The sequence below is a fragment of the Carassius auratus genome, unplaced genomic scaffold (genome assembly GCF_003368295.1).
Source record: "Carassius auratus strain Wakin unplaced genomic scaffold, ASM336829v1 scaf_tig00215316, whole genome shotgun sequence".
In the NCBI taxonomy this organism is placed as follows: domain Eukaryota; kingdom Metazoa; phylum Chordata; class Actinopteri; order Cypriniformes; family Cyprinidae; genus Carassius; species Carassius auratus.
The window spans coordinates 672,315-691,821 of NW_020528035.1; the positions used below are offsets into that span (position 1 = coordinate 672,315).

A 19,507-nucleotide genomic window follows, 5' to 3' on the forward strand; every position below is an offset into this window, starting at 1 on the left:
TTTGGGTTGCTCTTTTTAGGGTGCGAGTATGCTCATTATACCATGGTGGCATACTGGTTTCCTTAACCTTCCTTAACCGTAAAGCAGCATCTGTATTTAAAATGCTAGAAAAGAGAGAGTCCATAGTTTCTGTCACATCATCAAGTTGTTCTGAGGTTTTGGATATTCTAAGGAATTCGGATACATCAGGAAGATAACTTAAAAAGCAGTCTTTTGTGGTAGAAGTGATGGTTCTTCCATACTTGATCATTCCTGTGAGCTATGTGCCACTTAGTCCGGACAAACAGGTTTGGTGCGGCTAACTGGCTCCATTTCCTCCAGAACCGGTCAACTTCTGTTTGGATGGTTCTTAATCTCCTGTAAGAGTAGCCTTCAAAGTCAAAGGTCCCTGGATCTCCTCTGGGTCCAGTCCTTCCAAGCAGAAGTGAATTTGGGCTAATGTATTCTACACAGTACTCCTGGCTGTGGGTCCTGTCATCAATTGGTCGTTCATTGGCGAGGTTGGAAGCCATATAAAGGAAAGTTTGAAACTCACCCCATGTGAAGACTCCATTACCCCCCAGATTGTGCAAAGCCCACTTCACATTCCGGACAGCAGCTTCAGCAGCTCCGTTTCTGTGAGGTGAGTCTACTGCATGGATCCTTCAGTTCCATTCTGTCTCATGCTTGGAGACTTCATCTTCAAGCTTTGATTTCTCCAGTTGGTCCAAAAACATGTAGAGCTCTTTGAGGAACGGTCTGGCTCCGACAAAGTTCTTTCCAGGATCCGACCACAATTTCCCTGGGTGTCCTCTCAGTGCCATAAATCTTTGGTAGGCTAACAGGACTCCTTCAGCTGACTGGTCACTGACAAGGTCTGTGTGCATAGCTCTGGATGCCATGCAAAAGAAGACAATTCCCCACACTTTGAGTTTCACTTCGTAAGGTCCAAATAAGTCCACCGTTGTGTACTCAAATGGATTGGCTGGTGTTATTTGCTCCAATGGAAGGTCACTCATGATCTGTTGGCATCTTCGGGCCTTAAAGGGATAGTTCACCCAAAAATGAAAATTATGTCATTAATGACTCACCCTCATGTTGTTCCAAACCCGTAAGACCTTCATTCATCTCCGTTCAACACGTTAAGATATTTTAGATTTAGTCAGAGAGATTTCTGTCCCTCCATTGAAACTGTGTGTACAGTACATTGTCCATGTCCAGAAAGCTAATAAAAACATCTTCGAAGTAGTCCATGTGACATTAGATAGTCAGTTAGAATTTTTTGAAGCATCGGAAATACATTTTGTTCCAAAAATAGCAAAAACTACAATTTTATTTAGCATTGTCTTCTCTTCCGTGTCTGTTGTGACCGAGTTCAAAACACTGCAGTTTAGTGATATCCGGTTCGCGAACGAATCACTCGATGTAACCGGATCTTCTTGAACCAGTTCACCAAATTGAACCTAATCGTTTGAAATGGTTCGTATCTCCAATAAGCATTAATCCACAAATGACTTAAGCTGTTAACTATTTTAATGTGGCTGAGACTCCCTCATTCACATCAGATGTAGACATCTGCTTCCCACTTTGGCCTGATCAGACCCACAGCTTGAGGAAGAATCCACCTGCCTTCAGAATTTCTTCGACTCTATTGGTGGTTTCGTCTAGCTTTCTCAGGTCATTATGGGATGTCAGGATATCATCTATATAGGAATCCTCTTCAAGGACTCTCCATTCCTCCTTCAGATGAGTGAACATTGGCAGCTTTGCTGTCTCTCATGGCCAGTTGTGCGATGCACCCTCCTGATCAATCACCAATGTTGACCCTGGTGATGGCATATTCCTCAATTTCTTCATCTTCACTGTTTCTCCAGAGAAATCTATGGATGTGCATCTCCAGGTCTTCAAGCCACACAGAATTGTACTGTACATCTTATTGATTTCGCTGAGGGCAGCATGTACTCCTCTCCTGAACCTTAGTAGCACTGCCCAGGTTGGGATTAAGTACATCAGGCCCTTTCAGGAGAGGTCATTCATGCTGATTCCTCTAAACTTCTGGCTGCTGTTCCATAATAGTCGGACAGGTGTTGTTACAGAGTGTGGGTTTGGTGCCACGAAGTGACTGATGTACCATACTGGTAATTTACAGTCAGCAAAGGTCTCTCACATGGGTTCGCAGGCCACATCGATGCTGTCCCACTTTCACCAGTCCAAGAACTCTCTGCCAATAGCAGTGGTTTTGGTTTCAGCTCTAGACTCTTCCATCTCAGCAATTTCTTGATACTTCACTGCTGTGATTCTCATCGATCATGCAGAGTCTCAGAATTGTGCCAGGCCATATCCATTACTTCACAGAGGTCTGGATGTGCTCCGCCAAAGGTCTTTCCTAAAGGGCTCTCCCATAGGACAAGATCTCCTACTACCTTTACTCTCTGTGGAGCAAGTCTTCTTTCACAGTGGCCTATGAAAAGCTCCACATGTTCTGGTCTGTGAAGATCTTCCAGGTTGGAGTCGGGGAAGAACTTCTTGAGTTGCTGTGGTTTGATTACTCTGTGAACTTTTGCAATTTCATCAAACCCATAACAGATCAGCTCATGAGCTCTCTCCGTACCTCTAGGTGTCTTGACTCTTACCCTGAGTAAGTATCTTTTGGTCTTTAACTTCATGGCCATGCCTCCAACTCCATGGACGACAAGCGTGATCTTTTCACTTTTAAGCTTCAGTCTCCTGGCAGCTATATGAGTGATGTAGTTGGTATCTGATGCTAAGTCAATGAGAGTTCCAATTTTCTGTCCTGCATTGGTGGTTACTTCGAGAAGCATAAGAATACCTGGTAACTCACATGCGCTTGAGTCCATCACTCCATGAAGGCTTCCTCCAGTGCAGTGTGATTTTGCAGTCATGTTGGTAAAGGCCCGCCTGAATTTTTCTGCCATATCCGGGGTAAGCTCAGATATTAATTCCTCTTGCTCCTCTGTGAATGTTTGCCTCTTGGTGCTGAGTTTTCCCACTTATACAGATTCTTTCCCCTTGAATCCTCCTTTCAGGCAAAGAAAGAAATGGTGATCTGAAGAGCTTCCTCTCCTGCAGTCTCTGTTCCTGCACAGGTACTTGTCCGTACATTCATCATCCTCTGCATGACATCGGAGACATCTTCTGCATGCCTGCAGCCTTTCGACAGCATTCAGCTTCTCACCAGGCTTTAGTTCTTTGAACTGCTTACAAAACAATATCTTCTCACGGTGCTTTTATATCTCCACAGACAACACATCCGCCTTTCCTCATGGACTTTTTGGAGGCATACCTCTTCTCCAGGTATGTAGCTGTCTTTTCAGGTTTTTCACCTACACCCAGAATGTCCTCTTGTGTCTTTAAGAATGTTAAAAGGATGTCGAAGTGATTGTCCACCCTCCTCAGTTCCCATTTCAGCCAGTAGGCCAGCCCTGTAGTCATTATTTGCATCGCTGACATACCTTGCCAGGGAACTGAGCTGGCTGAGCTCCTCTTGCTGAACATGCTTAATCATACCATCTGCAACTTTGCTCAGGTAGTTTGATTGCTTGGTGAAAGCAGATTTAGCTAAGGTCCGCTCTTGCTTCAGTTGCTTGACAGTCTTCCCAAGAGTTTCCTTTGCAATGGTGTAAAGTTTCCAGTCAATTCTTCCTTTGCATCGACAGCTTGACTTCAGGCCTTTGGTCCTTGTTCTCACTGCCACGCTGGTTATCAACTGTCAAGTTCTGTGTGTTTTCTGACTGACCAAAGCTCTGCCCAAACTTGAAAACTGCTTTATCTCTGATGAACACAAAGGAAAACTCAAATCTGTTCACTTTTTTTTCTCTTAAAGATGGTTTGATAGATTAGGATGGAACAGATTAGGTTGATAACCTTTAAGATACATAAACCAAAACATGAATTAGTTACAAATAAATCTCAATACCACTTTCTCAAAGTAATAATAAATAAATGTTACTGAATCCTCAAACCAAGCCAAACGAAGTCATTAAGATTAATCTAGGATCTCTAATAGTTAATAATTATAATACCAATCCCATAATTAAACTTATATAATTTAAACAATAAAAATGCTTACAGTAATGTTACTTCTGTCAAGTTCTACAGTACGTTCACATGATAAAGTCTTCGCTATTTAATTTAAATTACATGTTACAACCAAGCAAAAAGTCATATAGAAGCCTGAACTCAACACATTCAATCACATTCTGTCCTACCAGTTGCATCTTTGGATGATCAGGAGCTGTGGTCACAGTATCTTTTTTTTTTCCAGGAACGGGTGAGAGGGCCAACTTCTTCTTCTTCTTCTTCTTCTTCTTCTTCTTCTTCTTCTTCTTCTTCTTCTTTTCATTTTATTGGCAACCACACTTAACACTGCATTATTGCCATAATCCGGTAGCTTAGAGCTTGGATCAGAAACATTCCTTTCTCTTAACATTTCTAAGCACACCCCCCCCCCCCCCAAAAAAAAAACACTGGAGCTGCGTGTTCAGCTCCTCCAGCTTCCTCCCCACTTCTCTTTAACTCCCGCTTCCCATCCATAACCTTATTTATCTCCAGATTTACTTACACTGTCTCACACTATACTTCATCCGCCTATTCTACCTCTCTCTATAAGCCTATATACATATTAATTCTACATTCTATTCATTAAACCAGTATTATTCAAAAACTGAAACAACACATTAACCATACTATTTCATATATTCGAGTCCAATATATTTTTTCAATTTTAACTCTTTTCCTTCATTCTTCCATAATTCTTTTCTGAGAGGGCCAACTGAGCTCTTACCAAACATTTCAATGCCATGCACTCCCTGTGGGTGCGCCGGTAAATATGGTCCCAAGAGCACTTCAGAGAAGTTTGTTCCACCAACTCTTGTAGCATGGTTGCCCCCTGCAGTTTGGGAGTGCTCTGAGTATCCTGGGTGAATCTAGGCTGGAGTGCTCAGTACAACTTGTAATCATGAATTGACACAACAATATAAAAGCACAGATTAAAAGTAAAGATCAAGTAGAGCGATAACCAATATTTTAAACCAATATGTCACAATTGAGAATAACAAGGGCTCTGACAAAACTTTCTTTAATTGCTTTTAAATTATTGAATTGACAAATTGGTTTTGAAAATTAACCATTAAAATGCTTAATATCCACACCGCTAAATGTTCAGGCCGATAATCGGTCGACCCCTACTCATTAATCTGCATTTAATATCCAACAAAAAGCATTGGCTATTTAATGTTATATGTAGCAAAATGTATGTTTTAGTCAAAAGTTTTGCATCCATTTTTCTAATGCGCTCTATTTGTCTTTTGCACTCCTGTAAGTGAATACAGTCATGGTTAAAGTGTGATGTTATTCAACTGTGGTCTTTAGTGTCCTTGTTAGTGTGTCTGCCTCCCATGCCAGAGACACCGGTCCAAATCCTCCTCAGAGTGAGCGAGTAGAGTAGAAACAGAGGGGCTATACATGCATCTTTTAAGACCTGATATTAACTGGATATTGACAATGTAGCACATCTTCGAGCAAATGTTAATTTGATAAAACTACAGTATATTGAAAGTATGGTTCAAATTACTAAATTCTTTCTCTTCATTTTTTTCTCAGAAACCTTGGAAAGTCGGGTCTACGTGTTTCTTGCTTGGGTCTTGGTGAGTAACTATAAGCTTTGGTTATCTCTCTTTAAGTCTAAAAATACTCAAAGTTTAACCTAGAGAGTCAGTTATTTATTTGAAGCTGAGGTGACTTTTTTTTTCTATGTTAAAGCTGCGTTAGGGAACTTTTGACACTCTAGTGATTAATAAACAGAACTGCTTGCGTCTTGCGGAAGAACCCCGTAGCCGGAACTACTTCTCTCTGTTTATGTCTATGAAGAATCACAAAGGTACTGGGTTACTCCGCCGCGGTATCCCCGAAGCAATCTAAAATAGTCCGAATATAAACACTTATTATAGGTGCACCCTAGTGATTCAGGACAAGCCAAAAACACGGTTTGGAAAATGGATTCATGGTGTACTCGCGTATTATATACATTTTTCTACATTTTGAACACAAACAAAGTTACGGACCGCAGCTCTGATTGGTTATTTTTTACTGGGAGCGATGGAGTTTCTGCAAATGGCAATAGGACCACTGGGAGGAGCCAGAGGAGCTTGATTATTTTCACAGATTATCTGTCTCATATTCTACTGTCAGGACATAATGACAGGTTTAATAAATATGTAAAAAATATTTTTTACAAAAGTTCCCTACAGCACCTTTAAATGCTTTAATTTATCCCAGCTTATGCACTGACAACTATAAATTAGCCACAATATCCATCTGAGGATCTAAACCAGCCTGACACAGCAGCATTAGCTCAATCATGGGGGTGAGGGGTTTGGCAGGGATAGCTGTATAGCAACCAATGAAAGACAGGGGGAATGTTTGGAAATCTGTTGAAATCAATCATTATTTTACCCATTCTGGTAACACTGTCTCACGCACGGTCATTCTGTCCACAGGTACATGGGTGACATTTGGATCTCAGATCTCCGATGAGGTGAAATTCTTTCTTAATTTCACATGATATTGGTACATTATTTATAAATATTATTTACACCATTATTAATGGAGCAGACATTTACACACTCATGTTATTCCATACTGTAACATAAACTCAAATTTAAATGAAGAAATTCTGAGAAATGGTGGAGTGTTTTATATATTTTTCTATATATGCAGTAGTCAATCAGCAAATGTAAACATATCTGATGCATGAAGCACAAGTTTAAATAACTTTTCGGTGGTAATTGAAAGTTTTTGCACAAAGATTATTTCTTTAAGGGGCCAGATCTCTGTCATCTTCTGCGTGTGTTTGTGTGTGGATGCTTTTCTGTAGATGGCGGAGAGTTTGATGACGATAGCCTATGAGAATGGAGTAAATCTGTTTGACACGGCAGAAGTGTATGCTTCAGGCAGGTACGATTCCCAACAGTGTATTGGATGAGAGTTTCTGTGTATTGCATTCTTGTCCTGTCAAGTACTAGACCACAGAAATAAATTTGGGGCCTTAATATGTGTTAATCTCTGCCAGTAAACATGTTTTCTGAATGCATTTTGTGAAAAAGAAGTGTGCTTAATAGTATTGAATGTGGACTTGTCGTGTACTTAAAATAAAAAAGTACAATAAATAATATAATATTAATTAAATAAAAGGACACTTAAAATAAGTGTATTTACAAAGCATGTTAATATGTTTCTTAACACATAAGTAAGCTTTGATTTAAGTCAACTCAAAAAGTTTACTTTAAAGTATATTTAAAATCTTAATTTTAATAATATTTTGTCATGCTTTAAAGAAATAGATCACTCAAAATGAAAATTTGCTGACTAACATGCTGATTATATTTTTCACAATATTATTCAATATTACATTTAAAGTTCATATATTATAAATATACTAAACTGCAACATCATCATTACAAATGTGCAACTACAAATATGTTTTTTAAGTTTCAATGAAAATGAAATGACATTGAAGTATATTTTAGTTTTCCATGAATGTAATATTTCCTTTTTCTCCTTAATAAGCATTCTCCTTATTAAGTCCTCTTAAGGCTCTGGTTGTTTAATTTTTACATCTCTCTTTCTGCCTACACAGAATTGAGATCTTCATTTGTAGGCACTGGTGTAGAGCTGTCCAGTCCTGCTCCTGCAGGGCCTTCCTGCAGAGTTCCGCTCCAATCCTAATTAAACAGATGTGTTGGAGCAGACTGGAGCTAAACTCTGCAGGATGGAGGCCCACCAGGAATAGGATTGCACAGTCCTGATGTAGTGTGACATCTACTTAGGTTAATATAAAGCTGGAGTTAACTGAACAGCTGTTTGGAGATCTTTGTGATTGGAGGGATTATGTAACGACATGCTGATCGTCATTTGGAGTTGTGTAGATTACATAAATGACCTTTGAAAGGTCAACATGTCCTGTGGTGTGACATGCTATTCTCAATCTAAAACCATTTTCAAATAACTAATTCTTTTATAATTATTATGCATGTGTAACGGAGGCCTGCTATAAGAGCTGTGCGGGTAAACCTCACTCTCCTGATCTCAAGAGGCACACAGAGTGAGTTGGGGGAGTTACAGTAGGGGTTACACATACATCTTTTATAACCTGATATTAAATGAATATTTAAAAATCCATACACTGTAAACTGACCATTGTCAAAAATATACTTGTCTTATGGTTATAAAGTCTGCTGGTCATAATTGATACAAATTTCTAAGGTTTTCAAATTATCACTATGGTTAAAACTTTCCTGGAAAAAAAAAACAGGGTTGTAAACAATTTACTACATGCCTCCTGTTGGCTGATAAGTCTGTTTTTTAGCAATTAAAATAAAGTTTTGTATAATTGTGAAAATATGCACATTCAGCTTGTGGTTTTACTAATGTTTATAAAGTAAACATATATAAAAAAATGTTGTTACATTTTTAATGGACTAAAGCAATTTAGGTTTATTTGATTATAACTATGTAATTTTATTTATTTAGAAAATGTATGTTAACATGTGTATCAAATATGATCATCGGGCTTTTGAGGAATGGTTATTTGTTCATCTCTCAGTCATTTTTTATTCCTCGAATATAAACTCCATATTCTTTTGTATTATACTATATGAGCCATAAAATCCTGATGAAGAAAATATGATACTCAAAAAAAAAGTTTCAGTAAATTGTTCCAATTTGAAAAATTTTATTTTTATTAAGGGCCTGTCAAAATTGATGTTGATTATCAAACATCCATATAAATGCTACCTAACTATATTGTATATTTTAAAACTCGTTTTATAGTTGATCAGTTTTTTTTTTTGTATGTTTTTTTTTTTTTTTTTTTTTTAGGAAACAGTTTAGAAAGAGTCAATGCTAGTAGCTAGGTCACTCTTAAATGCACAGGTCACTACAGCTGAACAAGCATGTCCATGTTCCATTTCACGCTTCCAAAGTCCTGCATACAGCGGGCATCTGGGTGGCAGACGCCTCTGGTGACCTACATTAGGACCTACATGGTCACATAGTCAGTTCTGCTTTTATCAGCAGAATGTGCTGACTTAACATGGGTTTTTACTGAATATGCCTCACCAATTGAACTGTAATGGAATTAACCTCACTTCTCTAAGGCACCATTAAATTTCAGACATTAGTATTGCAAATAAATGCAAGAAACCTGGATGAACCTCATCTCCAGTCACAAGGTCATTGGTTTGCCTGTTCCTTTATTTTTTGTTTCATGTTAGAAGCTTTTATTTTCTGTTCATTTTAAGTTTTATTGGAATAAAACTATAGTCTACTCTATAGTAAGCTGTCATTCATGTCCCCTAATCAAACAATGTGAGACAAGTGTAATGGTTTAATACTTATTTAGACAGGGTGGGTTACATCCTGACCAAAGCGTAATTAATAGTAATAGTGATTATTTCATATGCTAAATTATTGGATATCATTGGTTTATTCATTGGTCTCTTCAGGAAAAAAGCACTTGTTTCAATGTGTGCAGATAGTGGAGGCTTTTGTAAAAATGTGGTTGTGGATTTTTTAAAAACTTTTTTTAATTTCCCTTTGGCCTGCTCTTGTTCTTGCTGTCATGTTGTTGCCCCTCTCACATTTGTTTCTATCTCAGTCTTTCCTACATTCTTCATATAAACCCTGTAAATGTCAGTTGATTACATTGAAAATAGCTGTGTAGGGATAATAAGCCAAACATGATAAAGTTCATGTAAAACATTTTTGAATATAATATAATGTTTAAATAATAATATGACCTCTGTAATAATAATAATAATAATAATATGACCACTGTAATATCTTTCTCCAAAAATGCCCAAAATCTGCTTTAAGAATGCTGAAGTTATTTTCTAGAAAACTAGCCTGAAATTGAGACAACTTATTTTTATTTTTTTTAATTTGTTGTGTAATAATAATAATAGTAATCAGATATATTCTCATTTTGTGTCTTTATTTTTCCGCAGGGCTGAAATCACTCTAGGGAATATTATCAAAAAGAAAGGCTGGAGGTGACCTGCTTTTGTTCTTATGTCTGTCATTTTTTATTCATTTTTGTGGCAAAACAGTTTGAGTATATGAGTAATGCAGCCTACTATACATATACGTCTCAGTGACAATTTATGGAAAATGTTTTTATGTCTTATCTTGAATGTCTGTATTCCTGTGCTCTGGTTATGGTTAATCTTGAAAATGTTGGAAAAAATAAAATGAAATTGCAGGATAGTATTAGGTTTCCTCACTATAATAAGCACCCTTCCCCCCTCCCCCTAAAAAAAATCTGTTTCAGACGGTCCAGTTATGTAGTAACGACTAAGATCTACTGGGGAGGACAGTGAGTATCTGTTCAGCTTTATCTGGAAAATGTTGTGTTTAAAATATAGGTTATTCAATTCCAGCTGCTTGTTCACCGTGTTGCAGCATGCTGACACTCACTACACTACACTCACTAAATTGATTGCATTTTGTGTATATTCATCTTGAGAGGTTTTCTGACTCCACAACTTTCCTCTCTGACATTTGCTTTCATAATCCCCAGGGCAGAGACAGAGAGAGGCCTGTCCAGAAAACACATCATAGAAGGTAAAATGCTGTTTATGACGAATAAAAACGATCACAATAAAGCAGACAGACAGTGATGGCGATGTGTCTACAGGTCTCAGAGGTTCCCTGTCTAGACTACAGCTGGAGTACGTGGATATTGTCTTTGCCAACCGAAATGATGTGAACAGCCCTATGGAAGGTCTGTCATTTTTTTTTTACATCTATCATGGCATGTGTTGCAGATGCATCATTTATGGAATATCGGTTATCACAAGTGCTTTTGTGTGTTTGTCTTTACAGAGGTAGTACGTGCGATGACATTTGTTATAAACCAGGGTATGGCCATGTACTGGGGCACGTCACGCTGGAGTGCCATGGAGATAATGGTACATCTCAATCAAACAATAAATTACCTTTATTTATATTGCGCTTTAAACAAAATACATTGCGTCAAAGCAACTGAACAACATTCATTTGGAAAACTGTGTCTCAATAATGCAAAAAATATATAAAAAAATAGAAATCAATATACCAAAAGTTTTTTTTTAATCTATTCTGAGGACAAATTCTTACTATAGTCTAACTACAACTTTTGCCTCAATAAACTCTTAATAAGGCATTAATTCATGCTTTATAAGTACTAATAAACAGCCAATATGCTAGTAATAATAAGCAATGCTAATAAGCAACTAGTTAATATTGAGATTGTTCCCTAAACTTTAATGTTACCTCAAAATTCATACCATGAGCAATCCTGTGTCTTATCTGTTTCTCATGTACGTCAGGCCAAAAGCTACTCATAATTTATTAAGTAAAAACAAGTAGTGAAAATGATTAAGTCAAGCAACTTCTTTAAGAAAATAGCTTAAAGCCATTAAGCCATAAGGGGATGATGCCTTTTAAAATGTACTATCCAGTAGGGGTGCACGATAAATATCGTCCGATAATTAATGTACATCTCGTCAGTAAAGCCTGTTATTTAATCAGCGGTAATTTCCATCAGCTGTGTGATTTCACATAGAGTAGTTGTTACTACACGGAGGCGTTGTTAACTGACAAGCTGCGCAAATCCACGTTCATTATCAGTGTTTATTTGCACAGCTTTACTGACGAGATGCGCATTCATTATCGGACGATATTTATCACGCACCCCTACTTTCCAGCAATATCATTTTATTTCTATTTTCTCAAGCATGTTGAAAAAACACATATATTTATACGTAAATATATTTTAGTGAAATAACTACATTTGACCACAAATTTTGACCACAAATACTTTTATTCTTTTATCAAGAAGATTTAACGATTCAGTATTTTTTTTACTGATTCGAGCAGTTTCCTATGCTGCATTTGAAAAACTTACTTTTTAAACATGGAATTGTGAGAAAGTCAGAATTCTCACAATTCCGTTTTTTTCTTTCTGCCATAGAATTCAAAACTAGTGATTGCTACTCAGAATTCGTAAAAAAAAAAAAGAAAAAAAAATCCCCACAGAGTTTATTTCTCACATTTCTGACTCTTTTCAGTGTTTATATTTTGCCTCTTGAGAGTTATAAATGTGCAGTTGTAAATTAATATCTCACACTTCTGATTTTACATCTCTAATTTTTTAGAAAAAAGTGTGAATTTTTATTTATTTATTTTTAATTCTGTGGCAGAAACAGGCTACCATACATGTATTTTATTACCTCCATTAAAAAATTTCAACATAACATTTGGTTGTGCTAAACTTCTACTTATTGGAAGAAGTGTCCTATATATTACTATGAAAATATAAGTACTACTGTCAAAAATCGTATTAAATGAATGTCTGTACTGTTAGTTAATTATTCCCCAACACTGCTGTAAGCATTGATTGTTAAGATCTGGGCCACTGAAAGGACAGTTTAACCCCTTTTTTGTCTGTGTGTTTGTGTGTTTAGGAGGCATACTCTGTAGCGAGGCAGTTTAATTTAATCCCACCGGTATGTGAGCAGGCCGAGTATCACTATTTCCAGAGGGATAAAGTCGAGGTGCAGCTGCCAGAGCTCTACCACAAGATCGGTCAGTTAACAAGAGTTGCCTTAGAATGAAATGTAAAATACATCATTTAACACATTAAAACCTTTACTTAATTAATTTCAATTATTACAAAGGCTACTCTTTAAAGTGACTTAAGTGTGTTAAGAAAGTCAAGAAAGTGGACTTTTTTTTGCATCAAGATTATCTCAAGTAAATTGTTTTAAAAAGGTCTTAAAGGTTCAAAGTGCATGTCATTGTAGTGTTACCACAATATACAATATATAATTACTTTAAAGGTCTATGCCATTAAACCAAGTGTGTAATTATTCAGATAGTTAACAATAAACGTCGTCAGTTAAGATAACTTTGTTTTAGAGAAATCATATCATTGCAATGGCAGTTGCTCAGCTGGTACTGTATATAAGCTGCTCGGAAGTATCAAAATAATGAACTATTTCTGATGTTTTTTTATATTTCATTCTATAAAACTACATCAAGCAAATACAGAATATAACGGCAGGATGTATTTACCATGTCTATCTTTTGATTTGAACTGAAAGAGAAAATTGACTGAAGTATTACTCTACAGTGCTGTGCTGCAAATGCAACTTTTTAAATGTGCAACATCTCAGTTCATTTAAAGTTTTAGATTGAAATAGGACAGATGTCAACTCTAACTCCATGTCTCATGACTGTCACATGCTGCACAGGTGTTGGAGCGATGACCTGGTCTCCTCTCGCATGCGGGCTGATCACTGGAAAATACAGTGATGGTGTTCCAGACTGTTCAAGAGCCGCGATGAAAGTGAGTCCTGAAGGGTTTGTCAACAGACGTATTTGAAATTGTATCATCTAAATCATATTATAATCATGATAAAATCCATTTGAGCAATGATAAATGTTCAGTTGTGTGACTGTGTGTCTTAGGGCTATCAGTGGCTAAAGGAGCGAGTGTTCAGTGAAGAAGGGCGCAGACAGCTGGCAAAAATCAAAGAGCTCCACCTGGTGGCTGACAGGCTGGGTTGCACAGCTGCTCAGCTAGCCATTGGTGAGTCTGTGTCTCTATACTTTTGGTGTAAGTGGTCTCGTACACTCTAAAGCTAATTTTGGCCAAAAATCGTCCACTTGTATGAGCTGCCCAACTCCTGGAAGTTGTATAAAGTCAGCAAATCAAATTACTAGACTGAGAAAGTGTTTGTCAGCTATATGCATCAGATAGTCATTGAACAGTCTGTGCTTTCTAATGTCTAGATGTTTTTATAAACCCCAGTGCTTGTGTACAATAAGGTTTTGTGAAATCTCTCACTCAGCGTGGTGTTTGCGTAGCGAAGGAGTCAGTTCTGTACTTCTTGGTGTCTCCAATACAGACCAGCTTCTTGAGAACCTTGGAGCCCTGCGGGTAACACACACACACACACACACAAACACACACACACACATGCGCGCGCGTTTGTTTGATTATCTTAGTGGGAACATTTGGTCCTCACAAGAATTGTCAAAACAAGCACACACATGCACACACACACACACACACACACACACACACACACACTTATACACCTACACTACCATTTAAAAGCTTAGGATTGGAAATAATTTTTTTAATGTTTCTTAAAGAAGTCTTTTATGCTCACTGTGAGCATTTTTTTTATTAACCATAAATACACTACATATGATTACAATGTGAAGTATTATTACCATTTAAAATAACATTTTCTATTCAAATATACTAATAATTGCAAAATTTAATTTATTCCTGTGACTCCATTATTCAGTGTCACGTGATCCTTCAGAAAATATTTCTAAAAAAAGAAATGCTTAATTTTACTTGCAGATAATATAATATTAATGAAATAATAGACCACTTAAGTGTAGTCCCATCCAATAGTATTTTAACAGTGAGGCCAATTCCTTTATTTTGACTGAAAACATTTGGGTTTGAGATCAAAAGATGAATATGAAACAAGAGATCAACATTTCAGCCTTTATTTCCAGGTATTTTCGTCAGGATCTAATACACAACTTTTGTTTGAACCCACTCATTGTTCAAGTGACCAAAATTATTGGAACATGTAACTGACAGGTGTGTTTTGTTGCCCTGGTCTGTCCTTTTAATTGATTATTCAAACAGTAAATATCACTGAATAGCTGCGCTTAGTTTCAGATTTGGGTTTTGCCTGTGCAGACTGCATTTATAACTAGAAGATGTGTAAACAACATGAAAACCAGAGAGCTGTCTATGGATGAAAACAAGCTGAGAGAAGATGGAAAATCAATCAGCGCCATTGCACAAACATTGGCCATAGCCAGTACAACCATTAGGAATGTCCTGAAGAAGAAAGAAACCACTGGTGTACTATGTAACAGACCTCGAATGGGTAGACCAAGGAAAACATGAGCAGCTGAAGACAAAAACATTGTGAAAACTGTAAAGGAACCCTCTGAAACAACTGTTAGTGAAATCAGCAACAACCTCCAGAGGGCAGGAGTGAAGGTATTACAATCTACTGTTCACAGCATACTTCATGAACTAAAGTACAGAGGCTACACCAGAAGATGCAAACCACTCATTTGCAAGAAGAATAGGAGACGAGCATCAACAATTCTGGGACAATGTTTATGGACTGATGACACAAGGATTAACCTTTACCAGTGTGATGGAAAAAAAAAGATCTGTTCATGATCCCAAACATACAAACTCATCTGAAACACAGTGGAGGTAATGTCATGGCTTGAGCTTGCATCGCTTCTTCTGGGATGGGCTCATTGATATTAACTGATGATGTAACACATGATGGCAGCAGCAAAATGAACTGCCAATTTACAGAAAGATGCTACCAAACTGATTGGAAAGATCCTTCATCATGCAGCAGGATAATGACCAAAAACATAGTGCATAAGTAACAAAGGAGTTCATCAGGGGCAATAACTGGAAGGTTTTAGACTGGCCAAGTCAATCTCCAGAATTAAACCCTATAGAGTATTTTACCTGCTACAGAAGAGATGAGGGATTAACCCCCCAAAACTAAAAGAGGCTGCGGTGAAAGCCTGGAAAAGAAGAATGCAAGAGTTTGGTGATGCAACAAGTCTTATTCACTTTAATCTAGTTTAAGTCAATCTGTTCCAATACTTTTGGTGACATGAGCAATAGCTTGGTTCAAACAAAAGATGCTATCTTCTAAGTTGTGTTCATCAGATCCAGATGATTGAAATTGACCTCACTGAACTTTCAAGAATGTTTTACACACTTTCAAAAAAAAAGTTTTTTTTTGTCTGTTTAAAAAAGTACACTTATTTTAACGTGATGATTAGCATACTGAAGTACATTTAAAGTACTTGATTATTATTTTAACTATAGTGTCATTTTATATTATTTTATATATAGTTGATATATTTTATTGGTAAATGAAATTGCAATTCATTGTTTGTGCCAAATTTGAAATATATTTAAAAACGTTTCAATATAAATTACATTAAAATAAGTTTTGTTTTACTAACTTAGATGCTGTAATTTAATATCGTATGGAATTACTTACATGAAGACATTAGCCATTTCAGTGGGTCAAAAAAAAAAAAACTAAAGAAAAAGAATAGAATTAATCTGAAAAACTCTTTTGTAACATTCTAAAAGTCTCTCCTTTTTTTTTTTTTTGATCAATGTAATGAATCTCTGCTGAATAGGAATTCACTTCTTTCAAAAAAGGTATCTTACAATCAGACAGACTTCCTAACAACAGGATTTTCATATTCTCACTAGGTGCTGTCTCAGATGACGCCTCAGACTGTGAGCGAGATGGATGCTCTCCTGGGCAACAAGCCTAACTCCAAGAAAGAGTCCCGTGCGTGAGGGAACCGGAGAGATGACACAAACATGTGTGGCCAGAAAAGACAAAGAAAGCAAGCTGGAAAAGATGGAACACGGCGTACCATCGTTTTTCTGCCCTCCCGTATATTACATCACCTGCATGCCTTCTGCAACATGCTTCCAGCCCATACCGCACTGCTCTCTGTAACCCTACTCAAGTAACATAACCTATGAATTAAACACAGAAACAGCTGTCCACAACATCACAGAAATGCGACGAACACCAGCTGTTATCATTTCTTTACTCCGAGAGACTTAAGCTTCAGTCTTCCATGAGGAAGTACTGTCAATTATAGGAGGAGAATGGAATAAAAGTGGCAAAAAGCTTGTTAATTAGCAGGCCCAGACAGTATCTACAGGACTTTCTTGCAGTTTCTGCTGAAGAATTCCACTGTTTCCACTGCCGGATTTCTATTGCCATATTGTGTGAAATGGATCAAAACTGGAGCTAAGAGTTGTAAATTCTTATTGCCGGCTGAAAGCATTGTCAGATTTGCCAAAATGCTGTATTTATTAAACAAAACAAACATGCACGGGGCAAATTATGTGTAGGACTTTGCAAATCATGGGCGTTCTGTGGAAATCTGTGCAGATTCCGCATGGGCCTGGTTGTGCGGGTGTGTGTTCAAGGAAGTACGAATATGAGTGCATGCAGTGAAACTTTGAATGAATCTCTCTGTTGCTGGTGTTGTACCTGAGTGACTCGGAAAATGGATGCTGTGTGACGCCAAGCGAAGATGTTTCTGAGAGCTGTCTGTCCCGTTTGTTGGGGTGTTCACTGCCTGTCACATTTCATTCTCGCTGTGCAGGAGAGCGTGGCAAACACTCCGGCGCGTGACAAGAACAACATGCAGCAACTGCAAACAGCTGTTTGGACACATCACAAGTCTTCCTCCATTTCCCTCCTTTCCATCTCTCCTTGTGTTTACAATGGTGCACCTGTCCCTTTAAGAGAATTTGTGCAGTTAGGGGAGTGGAGTGTGAGTGTCTATATGGTACCTTGCAGATATATTCAGACCCTCACCAGTTTTTAAATCTCAACGTTTTTAAAAACAACTGTTCTGGTCATTATTACTATTCCTAACATACACCCAACTCTCAGAAAACTAAAGGGTTAGTTCACCCAAAAATGAAAATCCTGTCATTAATTACTTATTGACCTTCATTCATCTTCAGAACAAAAATTAAGATATTTTGATGAAATCTGAGAGCTCTCAGACCCTGCATAGACAGCGATGCAACTGCAATGTTTTCAGGTCCAGAAACGTAGCAAAGACATCAGTAAAATAGTCCATGTGACATCAGTGGCTCAAACTTAATTTTACGAAGCTATGAGAATAGATTTGTGTGCAAAGAAAACAAAACTAATATAATTTATTCAACCATTCTTCTCGCCGAATGAAGGTCTTACGGGTTTGGAACGACACGAGGGTGAATAATTAATGACAGAACTAACCCTTTAAACTGATGCATAACTCATCCCAGGCTGTCAAAAAAAAAAAAAAAAAAAACATTTTAACTTTAGGGGAGCAACAACTTGTCACTGGGGCAGAGGGACACATTTGTATCTTCTTTACCCCTAAATGTTTCATATTATGACCTTAAGAGTACATATTACTATATTAAGGTAAATCAAAAAGATTTTTCTAATCAGAACAGCGAAATTTTAAAAACGTAGTTTGCATCACTGGATATTACTGTTGATTTCGATCATAAAACAGTTGTCAAATATTAAATGTTAAGTTAACCTGGTCAAAATAAATAAATACAAAATAGATAAGAATGAATCATGCACATATGAATTGTAACAATAATATCTATAATATGCATGTAAAAAAAATATATCAAGAAAAAATTATCCAGGCCAACATTTTAGATTTTGTAGAGCCATCCCATGCAGCAATGATAGCTTTCAGACTATCGGAGTATGAATGCATGAACGCACTGTCCAGATGTCATTTTGGCCTTTTTTTTTTATCTAGGCAGATTTTGCTCCAGGTTGTTTGAGATTAGTCAGATGTTCTTTCTGCATTACAACGTTCCAATAGTGCCACGATTGTGACGTCAGTGCTATAACTGTGCCGTTCCAGGACATTCTGCACAATGTTCTTCAGAATGTCCTGCTGAATGAGCTTTCTCTCAAGCTTCGGCAGTTTTTAGTAGACTAAAAAAAGAAAATCAATTGATGATGGGCTCTTTTGACTTGGAGCAGTATCACACTGAACCTTGCAACACCCTAAAGCGACCAGAAAACCCAAATGCAAACTGTAGCGACATGAAAAATTTGGAAGAAATTCTGACTTCTTGCAATTCTAAGTTTGTATCTTACAGTTCTCACTTTTTTCTCAGACCTTCAAGAAAAAATGTCAAAACTGTGAAATAAAAAGTCACAATTAGCATTTTATTCTTTCTTACTTTTTTTTTTAATTCCATAGTAGAAATCATCTTCCATGGACAGTTGCATTTTAAGTGGCTTAAATATTTTGCAAACAGTTAATTTTAAGAAGATTTTCTTAATATAATATAATATACTGTAATTTCTAAGAATGTTTTTTTTATTACTTAAGTTTTATATCCTGTGTTGAATTAGGGTATTTGGGAAAAATGAAAGGACGTCTGCACTAGTATCAGCACCAAATGGAAGTGCAATCTGTTTGAGAAGTCTGTCTGGGCCAGATATAGCAGGGACTGTTTACTTGAATAATGGCAGGCAAAAAGGATGTTTGAAAATTATATTATATATTTTTTTCAAAATCTGTTTTGCGCAAGATAGACACTTTACCTTCATATGCAGGATTTGTAGTTCATTATAATTAGCGAACTGGGTCATGGTCTGAATACTTTTGCAAGGCATCATGTGTGTGGGGCTTGACTTCAGTGGTCAGCATCCTTTGCACTAAGAGGAGAGAGTCATAATTTAAAGATCATAGTTCACAAATAGTCATAAAGGTCATAGGTTAACATGACCAGAGAACTGTGCTAGTATTGCTTTGTGTGTTTGACAAATGCAAGCTGCGTCAGTGACAATGAAAAGCGAAGCGCTTCACTTTTAAAATGCTT

General features: G+C 37.1%; 1 protein-coding gene across 2 annotated transcripts in view; it reads left to right on the top strand.

Moving 5' to 3' along the window:
• Positions 1–18,903, top strand: part of LOC113094245 (voltage-gated potassium channel subunit beta-2) — a 53,199-nt gene extending 34,296 nt beyond the window's left edge. For both annotated transcript variants that reach the window (XM_026259933.1, XM_026259934.1), the window contains 13 exons: positions 5,602–5,645; positions 6,498–6,535; positions 6,875–6,954; positions 10,005–10,049; positions 10,328–10,372; positions 10,577–10,620; positions 10,694–10,780; positions 10,882–10,967; positions 12,504–12,624; positions 13,293–13,387; positions 13,510–13,630; positions 13,893–13,981; positions 16,340–18,903. In XM_026259933.1, coding sequence (XP_026115718.1) covers positions 5,602–5,645; positions 6,498–6,535; positions 6,875–6,954; positions 10,005–10,049; positions 10,328–10,372; positions 10,577–10,620; positions 10,694–10,780; positions 10,882–10,967; positions 12,504–12,624; positions 13,293–13,387; positions 13,510–13,630; positions 13,893–13,981; positions 16,340–16,429 — 985 coding nt within the window. In that variant the 3' untranslated portion in view covers positions 16,430–18,903. The remainder of the gene's footprint in view (positions 1–5,601; positions 5,646–6,497; positions 6,536–6,874; positions 6,955–10,004; positions 10,050–10,327; positions 10,373–10,576; positions 10,621–10,693; positions 10,781–10,881; positions 10,968–12,503; positions 12,625–13,292; positions 13,388–13,509; positions 13,631–13,892; positions 13,982–16,339) is intronic.
• The last annotated feature ends 604 nt before the right edge of the window (positions 18,904–19,507 follow it).